This window comes from Salvelinus namaycush, chromosome 5 (assembly GCF_016432855.1).
Source record: "Salvelinus namaycush isolate Seneca chromosome 5, SaNama_1.0, whole genome shotgun sequence".
Lineage (NCBI taxonomy): Eukaryota > Metazoa > Chordata > Actinopteri > Salmoniformes > Salmonidae > Salvelinus > Salvelinus namaycush.
This window is the reverse complement of record NC_052311.1, coordinates 60506595-60528037: the sequence shown is the minus strand read 5'-3', so window position 1 is coordinate 60528037 and position 21443 is coordinate 60506595. Positions and strand designations below refer to the sequence as shown.

Here is a 21443-nt window from a genome sequence, read left to right as displayed (position 1 = left end):
TCAGTTGGGGTGTGGGTTGTGGGCAGACTGGTAGATATGGAGTGTACACCCGTGTGGCTAAATACATTAGCTGGATCAACAAAACCATGGAGGACAATAAGTAAAATATATAGGCGAAGATAACGAGGGAAAGAGAACAGAAATACAAAAGTATTTTCAATTCAAGTCATGATTTATGAATCCAAATAAAGCCCAAACGTTTCATCTCTGCTTTTCTCATGTACATTTGTGTGTGTGTGTGTGTGTGTGTGCGTGCCTGTATGTGTGTTTGTGTGTGAGATGAAAGGTAATACAAAAGAAAAGAGCTTCGACTTGGGTTGACTATTTTGTGCTTATGTACCAGAGTATGTGAGTGAAGCAGAGCTGGAGCGGAGCGTGCCCAATTTGACTGAGGCAGGGACCGAGATTCCCAAAAGCTGAAGCGTTGGTAGCACTCACTTCACCAGCTCAGGGCATGCCCGGCCCAGCATGCATTTGTACTTTACTTGTGTGCTGCTATCTATAGCCCCTTGCTTCAGCTATTGTCTAAATATTTTCATAAAGATACTGATAAAACACACGTGCTAAATCAAGGTGACTTACAAAGATGTAGACCAAGAGCAAGAGAGGGAGTGTGGTGATGTAATGATCACATCAAAGAAGAGAGGGAGTGTGGTGATGTAATGATCACAACAAAGAAGAGGGAGTGCGGTGATGTAATGATCACATTAAAGAAGAGAGGGAGTGCGGTGATGTAATGATCACATCAAAGAAGAGAGGGAGTGTGGAGATGTAATGATCACATCAAAGAAGAGAGGGAGTGCGGTGATGTAATGATTACATCAAAGAAGAGAGGGAGTGTGGAGATGTAATGATCACATCAAAGAAGAGAGGGAGTGTGGAGATGTAATGATCACATCAAAGAAGAGAGGGAGTTTCGTGATGTAATGATTACATCAAAGAAGAGAGGGAGTTTCGTGATGTAATGATCACATCAAAGAAGAGGGGGGGTGTGGTGATGTAATGATCACATCAAAGAAGAGAGGGAGTTTTGTGATGTAATGATCACATCAAAGAAGAGAGGGAGTTTCGTGATGTAATGACCACAACTAAAGAATCATTGTGGAATCTGAAAAGATACATCTCCCAAAAGCATGATGCTATACTTACTATGAACACATGCTAAAAGAAAGGAACGAGGTGGGTAGATAACTAAGCGTGTCATTGTAGCAAAGTATTTATAAACAAAAAATCTGATCTCTTAAACATTTCGTTAATTTTTGTTATATTATCAATACAATGGGCCATAATTGATTTTGGCCCAATAGGCCTGGCATATTTTGCCTAAAAACCTTTAGGCCTACCTATAGAAAAATGTTCAAACAACTCTGCCCGGCAAAAATGGCCAAAAGGGTGTTTAGCATCTCCAGTAGTTATGCAAGTGTGGAGAGGGTATTCTCCGCTGCTGCCCTGCTCTCCAGGCACCATCGCATGAGCCTGAAGCCACTGACTCTGGCCAAACTGGTGATTCTAAAAATGTATTCTAAAAATGTATTCAGGGGGCTAATAAGTCATTTTTTGTTTGATTTGTATTTAATTCTAAGTAAGTCACAGCCTATATGCACAATTTATAGACAATAATGATTTAATACAATGGAATGTTGTTTAAATGCTGAGCTCTTTATGTCCCTGCCAGCATATTGTTTTGCACTCACAAACGTGCACTTTCTATCCACCCCTTTCTATCAGCACTTTCTATCCACCCCTTTCTATCAGCACTTTCTATCAGCACTTTCTATCAGCACTTTCTATCACCACTTTCTATCAGCACTTTCTATCAGCAATTTCTATCAGCACTTTCTATCCACCCCTTTCTATCAGCACTTTCTATCAGCACTTTCTATCCACCATTTTCTATAAGCAATTTTTTATAAGCACTTTCTATCCACCCCTTTCTATCCACCCCTTTCTATCATTACTTTCTATCCATTCCTTTCTATTCACCACATTCTATCCACCACTTTCCATCAGCACCTTTTATCAGTACTTTCTATCCACCCCTATCTATCCATCCCTTTCTATCCATCCCTTTCTATCCACCACTTTCTATCCATCCCTTTCTATCCACCACTTTCTATCCATCCCTTTTTATCCATCCCTTTTTATCCATCCCTTTCTATCTATCCCTTTCTATCTATCCCTTTCTATCCACCACTTTCTATCCATCCCTTTCTATCCACCCCTTTCTATCCATCCCTTTCTATCCATCCCTTTCTATCCACCACTTTCTATCCACCACTTTCTATCCATCACTTTCTATCCATCCCTTTCTATCCATCCCTTCCTATCCATCCCTTTCTATCCACCACTTTCTATCCATCCCTTTCTATCCACCACTTTCTATCCATCCCTTTCTATCCATCCCTTTCTATCCACCACTTTCTATCCATCCCTTTCTATCCACCACTTTCTATCCACCACTTTCTATCCATCCCTTTCTATCCATCCCTTCCTATCCATCCCTTTCTATCCATCCCTTTCTATCCATCCCTTCCTATCCATCCCTTTCTATCCACCACTTTAAATCCATCACTTTCTATCTATCCATCCCTTTCTATCAGTACTTTCTATCCATTCCTTTCTATCCACCACTTTCCATCGGCACTTTTTATCAGCACTTTCTATCCACCCCTTTCTATCCACCCCTTTCTATCAGTACTTTCTATCCATCCCTTTCTATCCACCACTTTCTATCCACCACTTTCTATCCATCCCTTTCTATCCACCACTTTCTATCCACCACTTTCTATCCATCCCTTTCTATCCACCACTTTCTATCCATCCCTTTCTATCACCACTTTCTATCCATCCCTTTCTATCCACCACTTTCTATCCAGCACTTTCTATCCACCACTTTCTATCCATTCCTTTCTATCCACCACTTTCTATCCACCACTTTCTATCCAGCACTTTCTATCCAGCACTTTCTATCCATCCCTTTCTATCCACCACTTTCTATCCATCCCTTTTTATCCACCACTTTCTATCCACCACTTTCTATCCATTCCTTTCTATCCACCACTTTCTATCCACCACTTTCTATCCAGCACTTTCTATCCATCCCTTTCTATCCACCACTTTCTATCCATCCCTTTTTATCCACCACTTTCTATCCACCACTTTCTATCCATTCCTTTCTATCCACCACTTTCTATCCACCACTTTCTATCCAGCACTTTCTATCCACCCCTATCTATCCATCCCTTTCTATCCACCACTTTCTATCCACCACTTTCTATCCATCCCTTTCTATCCACCACTTTCTATCCACCACTTTCTATCCATCCCTTTCTAACCATCCCTTTCTATCCACCCCTTTCTATCCACCCCTTTCTATCAGCACTTTCTATCTACCCCTTTCTATCAGCACTTTCTATCCACCGCTTTCTATCAGCAGTTTCTATCCATCCCTTTCTATCCACCCCATTCTATCCAACACTTTCCATCCATCCCTTTCTATCCACCTCTTTCTATCCACCCCTTTCTATCCACCCCTTTCTATCAGTACTTTCTATCCATCCCTTTCTATCCACCACTTTCTATCCACCACTTTCTATCCATCCCTTTCTATCCACCACTTTCTATCCACCACTTTCTATCCATCCCTTTCTATCCACCACTTTCTATCCATCCCTTTCTATCACCACTTTCTATCCATCCCTTTCTATCCACCACTTTCTATCCAGCACTTTCTATCCACCACTTTCTATCCATTCCTTTCTATCCACCACTTTCTATCCACCACTTTCTATCCAGCACTTTCTATCCAGCACTTTCTATCCATCCCTTTCTATCCACCACTTTCTATCCATCCCTTTTTATCCACCACTTTCTATCCACCACTTTCTATCCATTCCTTTCTATCCACCACTTTCTATCCACCACTTTCTATCCAGCACTTTCTATCCATCCCTTTCTATCCACCACTTTCTATCCATCCCTTTTTATCCACCACTTTCTATCCACCACTTTCTATCCATTCCTTTCTATCCACCACTTTCTATCCACCACTTTCTATCCAGCACTTTCTATCCACCCCTATCTATCCATCCCTTTCTATCCACCACTTTCTATCCACCACTTTCTATCCATCCCTTTCTATCCACCACTTTCTATCCACCACTTTCTATCCATCCCTTTCTAACCATCCCTTTCTATCCACCCCTTTCTATCCACCCCTTTCTATCAGCACTTTCTATCTACCCCTTTCTATCAGCACTTTCTATCCACCGCTTTCTATCAGCAGTTTCTATCCATCCCTTTCTATCCACCCCATTCTATCCAACACTTTCCATCCATCCCTTTCTATCCACCTCTTTCTATCCACCCCTTTCTATCCACCCCTTTCTATCCACCACTTTCTATCAGCAGTTTCTATCCATCCCTTTCTATCCACCCCTTTCTATCCACCACTTTCTATCCATACCATTCTATCTACCCTTTTCTATCCACCCCTTTCTATCAGCGGTTTCTATCCACCCCTTTCTATCCATCCCTTTCTATCCACCACTTTCTATCCACCACTTTCTATCCATACCATTCTATCTACCCCTTTCTATCCACCCCTTTCTATCAGCAGTTTCTATCCACCCCTATTTATCCATCCCTTTCTATCCACCACTTTCTATCCACCCCTTTCTATCCAGCACTTTCTATCCACCCCTTTCTATCCACCCCTTTCTATCCACCCCTTTCTATCCACCCCTTTCTATCAGCACTTTCTATCCACCCCTTTCTATCCACCCCTTTCTATACACCCCTTTCTATCCACCCCTTTCTATCCACCCCTTTCTATCAGCACTTTCTATCCACCCCTTTCTATCCACCCCTTTCTATACACCCCTTTCTATCCACCACTTTCTATCATCACTTTCTTTCCACCACTTTCTGTCCACCACTTTCTATCTACCACTTTCTATCAGCACTTTCTATCCACCACTTTCTATCCACCCCTTTCTATCAGCACTTTCTATCCACCCCTTTCTATCCACCCCTTTCTATACACCCCTTTCTATCCACCCCTTTCTATCATCACTTTCTTTCCACCACTTTCTGTCCACCACTTTCTATCACCACTTTCTTTCCACCACTTTCTATCCACCCCTTTCTATCCAGCACTTTTTTGACCAGGTGTCAAAAAAGCAGAGCATCTCTTTATTACAACTAGACCTCTCCCTCTCTTTGCAACCATTGAATCTATATGTTTTGACCATGACAGTTTACAATCTAATGTAACGCCAAGTAAGTTAGTCTCCTCAACTTGTTCAACAGCCACACCATTCATTACCAGATTCAGCTGAGGTCTAGCACTTAAGGAATGATTTGTACCAAATACAATGCTCTTAGTTTTAGAGATGTTCAGGACCAGTTTATTACTGGCCACCCATTCCAAAACAGACTGTAACTCTTTGTTAAGGGTTTCAGTGACTTCATTAACTGTGGTTGCTGATGCATATATGGTTGAATCATCAGCATACATGGACACACATGCTTTGTTTAATGCCAGTGGCAGGTCATTGGTAAAAATAGAAAAGAGTAGAGGGTCTAGAGAGCTGCCCTGCAGTACACCACACTTTATATGTTTGACATTAGAGACGCTTCCATTAAAGAAAACCCTTTGAGTTCTATGAGATAGATAGCTCTGAATCCACATATGGCAGAGGTTGAAAAGCCATAGCACTTAAGTATTTTCAACAACAGGTTATGGTCAATAATATCAAAGGCTGCACTGAAATCTAACAGTACAGCGCCCACAATCTTCTTATTATCAATTTATTTTAACCAATCATCAGTCATTTGTGTCAGTGCAGTACATGTTGAGTACCCTTCTCTATAAGCATGCTGAAAGTCTGTTGTTAATTTGTTTACAGAGAAAAAGCATTGTATTTGGTCAAACACAATTTCTTCCAACAGTTGGCTAGGAGCTGGCAGCAAGCTTGTAAACTCAGCAAAAAAGAAACGTCCTCTCACTGTCAACTGCGTTTATTTTCAGCAAACTTAACATGTGTAAATATTTCCATGAACATAACAAGATTCAACAACTGAGACATAAACTGAACAAGTTCTACAGACATGTGACTAACATAAATTGAATAATGTGTCCCTGAACAAAGGGGGGGTCAAAATCAAAAGTAACAGTCAGTATCTGGGGTGGCCACCAGCTGCATTAAGTACTGCAGTGCATCTCCTCCTCGTGGACTGCACCAGATTTGACAGTTCTTGCTGTGAGATGTTACCCCACTCTTCCACCAAGGCACATGCAAGTTCCCGGACATTTCTGGGGGGAATGGCCCTAGCCCTCACCCTCCGATCCAACAGGCCCCAGACGTGCTCAATGGGATTGAGATCCGGGGTCTTCGCTGGCCATGGCAGAACACTGATATTCCTGTCTTGCAGGAAATCACGCACAGAACGAGCAGTATGGCTGGTGGCATTGTCATGATGGAGGGTCATGTCAGGATGAGCCTGCAGGAAGGGTACCACATGAGGGAGGAGGATGTCTTCCCTGTAACGCACAGCGTTGAGATTCCCTGCAATGACAACAAGCTCAGTTCGATGATGCTGTGACACACTGCACCAGACCATGACGGATCATCCACCTCCAAATCGATCCCGCTCCAGAGTACAGAGCTCGGTGTAACGCTCATTCCTTCGACGATAAACTCAAATCCGACCATCACTCCTGGTGAGGCAAAACCGTGACTCATCGGTGAAGAGCACTTTTTGCCAGTCCTGTCTGGTCCAGCGACAGTGGGTTTGTGCCCATAGGCGACGTTGTTGCCGGTGATGTCTGGTGAGGACCTGCCTTACAACAGGCCTACAAGCCCTCAGTCCAGCCTCTCTCAGCCTATTGCGGACAGTCTGAGCACTGATGGAGGGATTGTGCATTCCTGGAGTAACTCGGGCAGTTGTTGTTGCCGTCCTGTATCTGTCCCGCAGGTGTGATGTTCGGATGTACCGATCCTGTGCAGGTGTTGTTACACGTGGTCTGCCACTGCGAGGACGATCAGCTGTCCATCCTGTCTCCCTGTAGCGCTGTCTTAGGCATCTCACAGTACGGACATTGCAATTTATTGCCCTGGCCACATCTGCAGTCCTCATGCCTCCTTGCAGCATGCTTAAGGCACGTTCATGCAGATGAGCAGGGACCCTGGCCATCTTTATTTTTGCGTTTTTCAGAGTCAGTAGAAAGGCCTCTTTAGTGTCCTAAGTTTTCATAACTGTGACCTTAATTGCCTACTGTCTGTAAGCTGTTAGTGTCTTAACAACCGTTCCACAGGTGCATGTTCATTAATTGTTTATGGTTCATTGAACATTGAGCATGGGAAACAGTGTTTAAACCCTTTACAATGAAGATCTGTGAAGTTATTTGGATTTTTACGAATTATCTTTGAAAGACAGGGTCCTGAAAAAGGGACGTTTCTTTGTTTGCTGAGTTTAGGTCTGCTGTTAGAAGCCGTAAAGGCCGCTTTACCACTCTTGGGTAGCAAAATGACTTTGGCTTCCCTCCAGGTCTGAGGACAAAGACTTTCCTCTCGGCTCAGATTAAAATATGACAGATAGGAGTGGCTATAGAGTCAGTTACCATCCTCAGTAGCTTTCCTTCTAAGATGTCAATGCCAGGAGGTTTGTCATTATTCATTGTTAACAATAATTGTTCCACCTCTCCCAAACTAACTTTACAAAATTCCAACTTGTACTGCTTTTCTTTCATTATTAGTTTTTTTATGCATGAATATAATTGCTCACTGTTTGTCGTGGGCATTTCCTGCCTAAGTTTGCCCACTTTGCCAATGAAATAATCATTAAAATATTTGGCAACATCGAATGGTTTTGTGATGAATAAGCCATCTGATTCGTTGAAAGATGGAGTTGAATTTGTCTTTCTGCCCATAATTTCATTTAAAGTACTCCAAAGTTTATACTTTATATCATTGATCTTGGCTTCATAATAACGTTTCTTCTTCTTTTTGTTTAGTTTAGTCACATAATTTCTCAATTTGCAGTAAGTAAGCCAGTCAGATGTACAACCAGACTTATTAGCCACTCCTTTTGCCCCATCTCTTTCAACCATACAGTTTTTCAATTCCTCATCAACCCATGGAGCCTTAACAGTTATAACAGTCAGTTTCTTAACAGGTGCATGTTTATCAATAATTGAAAGAAGCAATTTCATAAATTCATCAAGTGCAGCGTCTGGATGCTCCTCATTAATCACATCAGACCAACAAATATTTTTAACATCATACACATAAGAGTCACAGCAAAATATTTTGTATGATCTCTTATACACTATTTTAGGCCCAGCTGTTGGAACTTTGGTTTTCCTGGATATAGCCACTATATTGTGATCACTGCAGCCAATGGGTACGGATACAGCTTTAGAACAAAGTTCTATAGCATTAGTAAAAATGTGATCAATACATGTGGATGATCTTGTTCCTGTAGTGTTTGTAAACATCCTGGTAGGTTGATTAATAACCTGAACCAGATTACAGGCACTGGTTACAGTAAGAAGCTTCCTCTTGATCAGACAGCTTGAGGAAAACCAGTCAATATTCAGGTCCCCAAGAAAGTAGACCTCTCTGTTTACATCACATACACTATCAAGCATTTCCCACATATTATTTAGATACTGACTGTTAGCACTTGGTGTCCTATAGCAACACCCCAAAAGAAAAGGCTTTAGATGTGCCAAGTGAACCTGCAACCACAACACTTCAATAACACTTGACATAAGATCTTCTCTAAGCATTACAGGGATATAGCTCTGAATATATACAGCAACTCCTCCCCCATAAGCATTTCTGTCTCTTCCATAAATGTTATATCCTTGTTTTTATCAGGAATCAAGGTAAGACCCAGATGCAGACTGTCGAAGTAACACTGTTTATTGTAGCAAACAGTGGCAAGCAAAGACAGGTCAAGGCAGGCAGGGGTCGAAAATCCAGGGTAAGGCAAAGGTACAGGATGGCAGGTGGACATAGTGTCAGGGACAGGCAGGGTTCAGTAATCCAGAGGTGGATCAAAGGTACAGGACGGTAGGCAGGCTCAGGGTCAGGCAGAGAGGTCAGGCGGGCGGGTGCAGGGTCAGGACAGGAAAAGGTCAAAATACTTATTTTCCACCATAATTTGCAAATAAATTCATTAAAAATCCTACAATGTGATTTTCTGGATTTTTTTTCCTCATTTTGTCTGTCATAGTTGAAGTGTACCTATGATGAAAATTACAGGCCTCTCTCATCTTTTTAAGTGGGAGAACTTGCACAATTGGTGGCTGACTAAATACTTTTTTGCCCCACTGTAGCTTTGTTAACTTATGCAAAGAGAGCCTCCGTCTAAAATGGCACCCTTTTCCCTATGTAGTGCACTACTTTTGACCAGGGCCCATAATTACCCATACACTTTCAGAAAAAAATAGTTCCCAAAGGGTTCTTCAGCTGTCCCCATAGGAGAACCCGTTTTGGTTATAGGTTAAAAAAAACTTTTTAGTTCTAGGTAGAACGGTTTTGGGTTCCATGTAGAACCCTCTGCACAAATAATTTAAATAATATAGCCTAAATAATTCATTTCCGTTCCTTCTTAAATTCTCTGTCTGGCCCCTGACCTGTTTAGAGTGTTTATATGCTGTTTAATATGACACAGCCTATTTGAAATGATGTGTGCTTCTTACATTCACCTTTTCATGTTTATTCAAATCCATATATTTTGGTTTCAATAGTTCAAAACCAAACGGTAGGTCCAGGTAGTCACAAAAAATAGATGGGTGTTGGTTTATTGTGATTTTAATGAATGGAGCAAATTTTGAGAAATTTTGAGTTTTTTTTACCTGAGCGCGGAACACTTTTTAGCAGAGCGTTGAAAAGACATAAGCGCCGTGTTTTGTACGTTGTTTGTTCTATACAAAAGCAAGGTTATGTTGATTAGAATGTCTTTACTTCCGAATCATTGTTTAGCATCCATACAGCTCCATTTAATGCATAGTAAGTAATGCCTAACTTGGCTCACTCGTACTATATACGTAGTATAACACTCAGATACACATAACAGCAGCGCCATCTATTGGTTTGGCTAACTACGATCACATGCTGTGTTATGGACACACATTTATTTTAGCAACTAATGAGGGATCAGGTTATTGCTCTGGAGGATATGCTGAAAAATGGACAACTCTCTTTCTCTTTAATTCAGCAAAGTTTCTCTAAATTCTACAATGATGCACTTTTCTTCGAACCCTGAAAACAAACTATAGCGCAATGGAAAACACACGCTGGAAACATGGCATCTATTAATCGGTGTTTGATAAATCAATAGGTCTTATCATTCTTATTATGTCAAACTAATGACGTTCAACGCGAACTTTTAATCGGCCATTTATTTTACTTGATTTATTTGGTTTACCTTCAAACAAAAGTAACTTACTGTATAACAGCCTAACATTTTCACTGTATCAAAATTGTTTTCTTATATCTTCGACTGTGATTTCGAGCGTGGTCATTAATGAAATTATGCAATTAGGGGTCTATTCTGTATATTTATGAAAGGTCAGTAATTACTGATGACTAAAAAACTACTGGAAAGATGCTTGAAATGCTGCTTTTTGGATATTTGATTACAAGCGTTTCTGGTAAGATTTTTTTTCTTCACTCCCGACATTTTCTAAACATGAAATGGCAGACGTGGTGCTGTCCTGTTCTCTGGTGGAGGAGGGTAGTGGGATGGGGGGAATGGGAGGTGGGGCTATCTTCAGCCGCACCTCAGCCACGCTTGTCCTCAGAGACCTGGCCGCGACCCCTGATCTTTCACCTGATACTCTGACCCCCTTCAACCCCCCTGCTGTCCCCGATCCTGACAACATCATCTTGGAGGCTAAAGGTTGGTTCATTATCAGGTTCTCTTTTGTACAGCAAAGATACCTGATGAAATTACCTTCCCCTTCTCTCTCCCTCACACCATCCCTCTCCTGCACTCTCCCTCCACCTCTTTCTGCTCTCTGACAGTTGAGTCTCCTGAGATCCCAGAGGCAGACCTGCTGCTCCACGCTGACTGTCACGAGCAGGAAGTGACATGTGAGATCAGCCGCTACTTCCTTCATAAAGCAAAGGAGGTCTCCAGAACCAGCCTATTTCATTGGCTCCTTGCAGCTGGAGAGGGGCGGGCTCAGCATCACATTGGTCCTGCAGACACTGCCACTGGACCAATCAGATCGTCCAGCTCTCATACAAAGCAAACTGGAACCCCCTCAGCCAATCAGGAACTTTTCTGACTGAGGGTGAGACAAGGAGGTTATTATAATGCTCTGGTAGTTGCCTGTGGTAGAGTAGACGGGTCATATTGTAATGATGTATAACACTGTTACTCTCTCTCATTCTCTCACCCCCGCCTCTTCTCTCATCACCCCTCTTTCTTTATCTAGTACTTTGCACTTTCTCTACTTTACACTTGCTTCTTTCTCCATAATCCCTTCTTTCTCTCTCCTTTGTCTTCCCCAGTGGTGTTCCTGGTGTTCTCTCGCTCAGAGTCCCACTCCGCTCCTCAGGGGGCGTGGCCTTCCTGGACTGTGGCTTCAGGCAGCAGGCCCCACCCCCAGGGCAGGAGCTGGGGCTTGAGTGGCAGCACAGAGGAAGTGGGAGGAAAGTGCTGGAGATTAGGGCGGGGCAGACGGAGACAGAGGAGGGGCCAGCAGGTGAGAGAATAAAGGCATTATTTAAGTAGTTATGATGGTGCTATAAGTGTTGGATGAGTTAGGTCTACTTACCATCACAACATAAAGTGCATTAGGACCTCCATGGTCAACATTCCAACTTTATTATCCACCCAGAGATGGAAAATACACATCTTATTGCTGTCATAGCTAGGAACCCAGAGGTTTACTGAATGATTACTATGAGAATTGGACCTCATTTTCACCTCATCATACTCTGTTTTGCATTGTTTTTTTCTCCTCCAGTACACGTGGAGAGGAAGGGTTCGAGCGTGGATGCCGCCCTGCTGGTGGGGCAGGGTAATGCGTCTCTGACTCTGGCCAGACTGAAGGTATCTGACGAGGGGACCTACATCTGCACCGTCAGCACTGGACTGTACCAGGCCCAGCAGGTCATACAGCTACACGTCACATGTGAGTCCCTCTAAGAACACTTGTGATTGATTGTCTCTTTACATAGGGAGCAGGTAGCCTAGTGGTTAAGAGCATTGGTACAGTAACCGAAAGGTTGCTGGTTTGAATGTCAGCGACAAAAATGTGGAAAATCCCTTAAGCAAGGCACTTAACCCAAATTGCTCCTGTAAGTTGCTCTGGATAAGAGGGTCTGCTAAATGACTCAAATGTACATTATTTCTCTACACATATGAACATGTGTTTATTACATTAGGTGTCTATGTCATGTGTGACATAGTGTGCACACTATTCACATCTAAATACGAAGTCTCTCTGTCTTCAGAACCTCCTCATGTTTCTCTCTCTGAGGAGAAGCTGGTATTTCGGGATGAGTTGCCCCAGAAACTGAGCTGCCACTGCAAGAACTACTACCCTCTGGATGTCCAGGTGTGTGTCTGGTGCGGTCGACCAGTGAAATATCCAGTCATTCATATTCACAGATACCACTGTTTCAAAGTGATTAGCACACAAGCACACAGTGATCAGACGTCTAATGAAATCAGAAGATAATTGGTAGGTCATCATACAGCACTTATAATATGGATATCCTAAATATAACAGACATTATACTGAGACTCTCTTCTCTCTCAGATGGAGTGGTTCTCCATCTCATCTACAGACTCAGAGCCTAGAGTCCTATCAGACCAGGTGTCTCTCTCCAGCCATCGGCAGCACAGCGACAGGACCATGTCCATCTCCTCCCACCACACCCTGCACCCCTCCGCCTTCCCCCCTGGAACCACGGTCACCTGCAGAGTGACCCACCCGGCCCTGGACACATCCCTCTCCCTCAGCCTGACAGTAGAGACACCTGAGCCAGGTAGGCTGCTACAGACACAGGCGTGAGAGGACAATAGGAAATTAGGTGCACATCAGCATTGCTGATGGGTCACGTTCATTAGGCGTGAATGGACAACTAAAATAGAGTGTTCTTATCAGGCAGGTTCAGATACTGCTCTTTTGCTAAATGTTTTCTCCTGTTGGGTGCCTGCTGACTGTGAGTCATTGGGAGAACCTGAGCAGAAACAAAATGGTGTCCATTCATATTAGTCCAAACTGTTCCCTGTTGTTACAGATTCCTACTGGATGGTCCTGGGTTTTCTGGTTATAACCGTTCTGTTCTTCTACCAAGTGATGAAATAGGTAAGTTCCCCATGCTCCCTATGGACCTCCTTGTATTTTTAACTATTGTTTGTAGTAAGACAACAGTAGCCTAGAGATGCGAAGCAAATTTCTGTTCAAACACAAATAATACATTTTTCTTCTTTTTTTTCTTGCAAAGAGTTCCAACCTAATTCACAGACCTGGATTCTTTCAGGGTCGCAGAGGCACAGTATCTGAAGCTGTTGCAAACCAATGTCTTAAGAGTTGCTGTAATGTGAATTACTGTTGTACTATAAACAGTTGTACATTTTCCTCAAATAAATGTTTTCTTTAATAGTATCATTGGTGTTGTTCTCTGAATCTGGAGAGACGGTGTGGTATTATACCTGTTAATTTTCACTTCAATGATGAACACATTAATGTTGATGATTTTCTTTATTAGCATCAAGTGGTAAGCATGCGTTTAAAGAATTCTCATGATCCAGTTGTATCTCTCGCAGTATTATCATGTTGTATAATTTCTTACCTAATAATATTATTGCACAATATTATTAGATCATTGTTTTGAGTAATCACCACTATTTTCATTCATAAATGCAATTTACACATAGCTATTTTTAATATTTTTTTTACAATGTGTCAAACAGTCCCTCTTTATCAACCATTGAGAGGAAAATTATATTTTCTGGAATATCCAACACCAAAAGTAAAATATAAACTAACTAAAAAACACATTTCCAGGAGCAATAGTCTGGCAAAGATGAATTATAGTACTACTTGTACGGTACTATGGTTTTCGTTTTTTCCCAGTCTGAATACTACTGTAGCAACCATTGTTCTCTGGTCGAGTAATAGTTATTTTGAAAGCACGTGAGCAACAAAAATTTGGCAAACTCTTGAGCTTCACTACATTGCATACGCATGAGTTATTAATTGAGCGCATAGATACAGTAGCCTATACACAGGTCCTGAAAACCACTAAACCAAACAAAATAAATGTACAATAGGCAGTTAGTTTCAGAAATGGCAGATACATAGGTCACACAAATAGGCAAAACTATGGACATCGTCTGCCATGCAAGTCAAGTAAGACACAAACACTACTTCCATTGGGCCTATTGGCTACTGTAGGTAACAGCCTATTGGCTACTGTAGGTAACAGCCTATGCTGGCTACTGTAGGTAACAGCCTATTGGCTACTATAGGTAACAGTGTGTGTGTTTTTGTTGGTTTGATGTGCAGGAAGTGGGTTATTTGGGGGGTTATTTGGTTATGTCCTCTCTCCAGATAGGGGACAGTCTATTGAACCATTCCTCCCTAACCCTGTACCCTCTCTACTAGAACGTACAAGAGTGTCTGAACACAACCACAACACAGTAAAGCTGCTCACTAATCAATCAAAAATGTACTATGCAGTGTTATTACACAGACCTGCCTTTAGGTGTGTCGAGAGTTAATGCTGTATAGACTTTTGTCTGCACACCTGAAAGAATACTCTATGTAGGTACAGATTGTCTGTTTCTGTCTGTCAATGTCAATCTAGCTAACTGTCCGTCTGTCTGTCTGTGGTACAAGAATAAAGATATACTAAAAGTCAGTGTCCCAAAAGTCATTTCTGCCTTTTCCAGTATCCTTCCTGGCTTTTCTTATCCTCTCTCTATCTCTGTCTTAAACACCACAGTCAGTGTGTGAGAGAAAGAGGGAGGTAAAGGAAAAGGCAGGAATGCCAGTCAAGGCCTACATCAACTAAACCTGGAAAAAGCTACTGGCTACACTGATTTGGATCACAAGTACACACACACACACACACACGACAAAATGATCATAATCTTAACCATGACCTTGTATTAGTAAGTAGTATTAATAATGGTAGTGGTATGAGGTAGGGGATCAGGAGGGGTTGTTAGGTACTGTATGTCAGTATCAATTTACAAATGTGGTATGCTCTCCAAAAGGTAACACGAACAAGCTTTGGCGTATCTGGATAGAAAGAACTGCTTCTCTGCTGCTCTCGCCTTGCACTCCCTCTCTCTCTCTCCATGCTCTCTCTCTTTCACTTCTTCCTGCTTTCTCTCTCTCTCTCTTTCCCTACAGTATGCTCCAGCCCTCTCTGTCCCTGTGTCACGAGGGGTTTTCTTATCTCCTCCCTCCTTCATTCCTTCCTGCTCTCTCGCTCTCTCTTTCCCTACTGCACACTTCAATAATGTATGAGACGCAGAGGCAGGAGAGAGTGAGTGAGACAGCACGCCAAAACAGAGGAAGAAAGATGGATCAAAAAGAAGGGAAGGGCAGGAGGACGAAGAGAAAAGAGAGACACTAGCGTAATGTTTAAGTGCTAGATGGAAGACCTGGTGTGGAGGATAAAGGGGGCGGGGCTGGAGTTTGGATTTGTGTCGATTTTGTTTTCTTCTTCTCTTCTATTTCGCTCTCATGTCTGTGTCCTGCCACGCTGGATTTACTCAATAGAAGAAGTACACTATGAGAACGATGGAGGGGGAGAGCGAGAGGGATATATAAAGGGGAGAGAGGGGGGGGTGGGGAGAAAGAAAAAGAGGGGGAGAGAGATCATTCAATAATTGGGTCAGCAGATTTATGGGTTCCTAAATCACAAACTGAAGATACATCTAACAATGTGTTTACAGCTAAATAATGATCTTTGCATTCAGTGGGCTACATCTACACATGTGTTGTTTCTGCTGAATGACTGGTAACAGAGGCCTTACACTGTTTCAATCATTTACTGTAATAAGTTATCATGAATTATTGACATACTGTAGAGTATGCACTAGGAGACCGTCAGAGCAGGGCAGACCTGGGTCTGTTATAAGTGTACACTGATTATAGCTGTGGCCTTTGCCTTAACATCTACTGCACTTGACTAGTATGGATTCAGAATTGCATTAGTGGAAACCAAGACTGTTCTCAGGACAGGCCTGGTTACAGCTAGATATTGTTAACATTTTAGCTAACCCTAACCATTTTCCTAACTTTAACCTAATTCTCCTAACCTGCCACGTTAATTCTCCTAACCAGCTACGAAAAGTCACTTCTGCTAATCAAAACCGGCAGACCTGCCCTGAGAGCAGTGTGAGTATCCGCTAATGCGATACAGAATGCGATACAGATGCCAAGAAATTTCAAAATGAAGTTCAAAAGACGTGAAGAAAGCCTCTAACTGGCTACATGCGAGTGGGTATCAATGAATGGTAATAGGGGAAAGTGAATAATGGTACTTACAGAAAAGGACTCCGACCACAAGAACTCCAATGATACCCATAATGATCATCATCTAGAAAGAAAAGCAAATGGAGAGTTAAAGGTTTTCTTTATTCTTCTATTCTTCTAGTTAATAAACCTGATAGATTTTCCTCAGGATGATTAAACATGTGTTTTTTATTCAGGGGTGAATTCGCTGCGGATTAACATTAGTCCTGCTAACCAAAAAAACACACACACCAACCCAGCACAATGATGACAAACACAAAAAGCAGAGCGTAAAATTTCATCACACTCCCTTGTGTCTAGTCAGTGTACTTTTGGTGCTATTGCTATGTAATTAATAAGAATAACTGCATGTAGAGAAAACTCTGCAGTGAGAGCCTCCCTATTTCCCCATTCCCCGGAGCGCCACTCCTCTCGCCCACAGATGCTAATTAGGGGATTAGTACGCGGGAAAGGGGGGTGACAGCGTTCCAGGGACAGACGCTGTGTGTCCGCCTCAGCGCCCTGCACCTCCATGGCTCAGTTGGTTGATGGAGCATGGTACTGGTTTGTGGAGCGTGGTACTGGTTTGTGGAGCGTGGTACTGGTTGGTGGAGCGTGGCACTGGTTGGTGGAGCGTGGTACTGGTTGGTGGAGCGTGGTACTGGTTTGTGGAGCGTGGTACTGGTTGGTGGAGCGTGGTACTGGTTTGTGGAGCGTGGTACTGGTTGATGGAGCGTGGTACTAGTTGGTGGAGCATGGTACTGGTTGGTGGAGCGTGGTACTGGTTGGTGGAGCGTGGTACTGGTTGGTGGAGCGTGGTACTGGTTGGTGGAGCATGGTACTGGCGTTGCAACACCACCACATTTGTGGCTCTGAATGATTCCCTCATTGGCCACATACAGTACACTGGATATATATGTTAACTTGAATATATGACAGTACACTGTCACTTTGGATAGAAAGAGTTGGTTAAATAACCATATTACAATCATTATCAATATTACCATTACCTTGCAATTCTCCTGAATATGTTAACTTTAAGTCCTTTTGGATGAAAGTGTCTGCTAATGTGAATGACAATATAATCATGGATCACTGTCATTACCTTTGCGTTTTTCCACCAGTATTTGCTCTTTAGTTTGGCTGCACAGCTCTCAAACTGGGAGGCCCCGGCCTGGAGGGCATCCGCTCTGTCATCCAGCTCCGACAGCTTCTGGTCCCTCTCCAGAACCTTGTCCACATTCACCCGCATAATATCCACCACCTGGAGAGGAGAGGGGGAGGTGGGTAGAGGAGAGGGAAGAGGAGAGGAGAGGAGAGGAGAGGAGAGGAGAGGAGAGGAGAGGAGAGGAGAGGAGAGGAGAGGAGAGGAGAGGAGAGGAGAGGAGAGGAGAGGAGAGGAGAGGAGAGGAGAGGAGAGGAGAGGAGAGGAGAGGAGAGGAGAGGAGAGGGGAATTTACTGACAGCCCGAGCCATAGAAGCCCACATCACACAATTGAATACAGCATGAAACCATTCCCAAGCTGCAGTGCAGTCCATTACTAAGATAAATTGATCAACCATGTTATTTTTTTTATGTTAATAGCTAACATAACTTTGGCCATAGAAATAGAATACATAGAACATCATCATAGACAGCCATGTTGTATCGTATGCTAGCCATGTTGTATCGTATGCTAGCCATGTTGTATCGTATGCTAGCTATGTTGTATCGTATGCTAGCCATGTTGTGTAGTATGCTAGCCATGTTGTATCATATGCTAGCCATGTTGTATCATATGCTAGCCATGTTGTATTGTATGCTAGCCATGTTGTATTGTATGCTAGCCATGCTGTATCGTATGCTAGCCAAATTGTTATCGTGGGTATTGTATTTTGGAATAGTTGTTACAACATTTCTCAGCGCATCATTCATTATGCACACACCACAAACACACAGCAATAAAATGACAAATTCATGTTGATGGAATATCATGTTGATCCCAGAAAGCCACACCCTGACGGAGACTGCATAGCCAAAACATTACTGAAATAAGTCATAAAACAAATCAAACTGCAACGTAGAGTAGAGTAGAGTAGACTATGCTACTCTATTTTTAGATTTCCCAACAATCAAAGAATGTCAGCTCTGTTTCTACAGCTTGGCTCATGACCGCATTTCATTCCAGAAGGTTATTCTTTTACTTCTGGCCTCATTCCCTCCCTTCCCCTATTTCATTGAATTGGATAAATGAAAGCAAAATGGGGGAAACTAGGTGGCGCTATTGCTTACACCAAGGAGAGTGAACGAATGCAGAGAGCAGGGAGCAACTGGAAATGCAGCCCAGATCTGGCCTAATTGCTGCTAGTTGTCTCACGCTGTGACGTCAATCCCAGATTGACAAGCTAGCTACTTGCTGTAGTTTAAAATGTTGTACTGTATGGTTTGGCACGAGTGGGAGTCCTGTTAGGAGCATGGTATCGAAGCCCGGAGCAGGTTGGTTGGTACTGTATGTGCGTGTCACACTAGCTCACCTCCTCCACTTGGGCCTGTGTTTGTTGTAGCCTGCGGTTGCTGGAGGTGTTGGGAGGAGGGGGTGGGGGCCCTCCACCTGGGGCTCCATCTGCTCCTGGGGCCCCTGGGGCTCCGGGAGGTCCAGCTGGGGGAGCAGCATCTGGGGCAGACCTGGGAAGGGGAGAGAGGGAGGAAGGGACGGAGAGGAGAAGAGATGGGAAAGCGAGGGATAGGCGGGGGGAAGGAGGGAGACGGGAAGAGAGAGATGAGGAAGGGTAAGAAAAATAAATGGGGAGATGAGAAAGGGGAGAGGAAGAGAAGAGACAGATGTGAGGGAGAGGGGGAAGGGGAGGAGGAGGACATTTTACATTTAGCAGTCAAGCTGAAACAACTGCATTTTAGAGGTGTTGTAACTCAAACTATTTTCAACAAATAAGCCTTGATAACAGTACTCAGTGATAAAAGACATTCAGATTAAAAGTTCAAAACACAGAAGGGCAGGTATAATGAGGAGAGGGGAAAGAGGAGGAGGAGGAGGAAATAAGGGATATGAGCTAAAGGAAGGAATTGGAAGCAAGAGAGGGGAAGTGTATTGGGGAGGCTGTATCGCATTAGTGGAAACCAAGACTGTTCTCGGGGCAGGTCTGCCGGTTTTAGCTAACAAAAGTGACTTTTCATTGAATATTGGGAGAATGCCCTGAGAACAGTCTTGGTTTTCACTAATGCGATGCCGCATGGGGGAGAGGAAGAAAGATGAATGATGAGGTACAGAAAGGAGAAAAGCTGTTGGTGAGGAGAATAAATGGGATAAAGTCAGAGTTGTATATGGGATAGATGCCTCCCTGAGACAGAGAGAGACAGAGAGAGAGAGGGGGGAGAGAGAGACAGAAAGAGAGAGCGAGAGAGAGAGAGAGAGAGAGAGAGAGAAAGAGAAAGAGAAAGAGAGAGAGAGAGCGAGAGAGAGAGAGAGAGAGAGAGAGAGGGAGAGGGGAGAGAGAGAGAGAGCGAGAGAGACAGAGAGGGAGAGAGAGAGAGAGAGAGAGAGAGAGAGAGAGAGAGAGAGAGAGAGAGAGAGAGAGAGTCAGATTAAGCAAGATGGTGATAAGAAGAAGAGGAGGATGAGAGGAAAGGCCAAAAGAAAAGTAAGGGGAGGCTGTAGAGATGGTGAACTGGAGAGATTGGAGAGAAGAGGAAGATTAAGAGAGAGGGATAAGGAGAAAGGGAATAAAAGGAGAGAATAGAAAGAAAAAGAAGAAGGGTTAAAAGATGGGGCAAACAACTCATTTGGTTCAGAGAAGGGTAAAGAGGGGGGGAGGAGGGGTGATGAGGGAAAGGGGAGGGGTGAGAGGGGGAGCGTTCTAAAACAGACAGCCTCCATGGACTCCTATGTGGGTGTTGGTCCTGACTCAGACTATTGAAATGAGCCAAATATACAGTACAGGCAACCATTCCAGCCACCATATATATATATATATATATATATATATATATATATATATATATATATATATATATATATATATATATATATATATATATATATGAAGAATATAGCCATCATTTGAAAGGCATGAACTTGTTCTATACTGCAGGTGCAGGACAGTCTCATCCCAGATGTCATGCGTAGTACCCTACTGTATTTCCTACTGTAACAGGAGAAGAAGACAAACATCTCAGACCAATCAGTTCACATTGATATTGATTTTCTAATAATTCACAGACATTTGATAACCTGGAAGTCCCTAGAACCATACGGTTCAGACCCCATAGTATAAAGAAAGAAAACATAATTTCAGCTGAAATAAGCCAATTATTAATTAAAATAATAATTCAAAAAATGAATTTCTTTTGAAGCCCAGAAGAGGACTGAGGGTAATCAACTACAGTAGACGAGATCCATTATTCAGAGCTGCTGTGACGGAAAAAGACTTGCGTCAGCAAAATACATTAAGCTAGAACAAATCAATAGAGCATAGAAAGAGCCTAACAACATGATAGAAATACTCAACATATTAGAAGAAATCATGTTTCGTGAATAGAAACAATGAATAGAATAAGTAAAAAAGAGGAAGCCCTGCATCGATACTCACATCTTCTATGCAGCTGCTTGGAACTGACTCACTGTCAGTGAGCGGTGGGGGAGGGCGGGGGGAGAGAGAGAGAGACGAAGGGCGAAGGGTCTGAAGTAAAAAATGTAAAAAGCGAAATCACAAAAAAGCAATTGGAAAAATCTCTGCTGTCGTCCAAAGATGTCCAGAACCTCAGAGACTCGACTGATTAAATCGATGCGTTAATAACAAACGGATGCAGAAGCTGGTGCAGTAATTTCAAAGCAATGCTTTTGCACCGCAAGTCATCCCCAAAGTACCGCAATAACCAGGCAAGCGTCGGATAATAATTCACTCGAAGAAAGGCAACGGAACCAGAGGTTGAAAGTGAATACGG

At 42.8% G+C, this 21443-nt stretch overlaps 3 protein-coding genes and 1 pseudogene across 3 annotated transcripts in view; 2 read left to right on the top strand and 2 right to left on the bottom strand.

The window, feature by feature from the left end:
- LOC120048591 (complement C1r-A subcomponent-like) overlaps positions 1-209 on the top strand; it is a 7827-nt gene extending 7618 nt beyond the window's left edge. The window contains exon 13 of the mRNA XM_038994684.1: positions 1-209. This exon is cut by the window's left edge and continues 269 nt beyond it. Coding sequence (XP_038850612.1) covers positions 1-104 — 104 coding nt within the window. The 3' untranslated portion in view covers positions 105-209.
- Positions 1-21443, bottom strand: part of LOC120048605 (cell adhesion molecule 4-like) — a 752359-nt gene that overhangs the window by 437159 nt on the left and 293757 nt on the right. The gene's annotated exons all lie outside the window — the stretch shown is intronic.
- On the top strand, positions 10621-13639 carry LOC120048601 (annotated as a pseudogene).
- On the bottom strand, positions 15760-20766 carry LOC120048162 (vesicle-associated membrane protein 1-like). Its single transcript, XM_038993910.1, has 5 exons — positions 20753-20766; positions 19019-19169; positions 17610-17768; positions 16538-16589; positions 15760-15776 (listed from the first exon to the last, which is right to left on the bottom strand). Exons 1-5 carry the CDS (start codon positions 20764-20766, stop codon positions 15760-15762), a joined length of 393 nt encoding a protein of 130 aa, XP_038849838.1.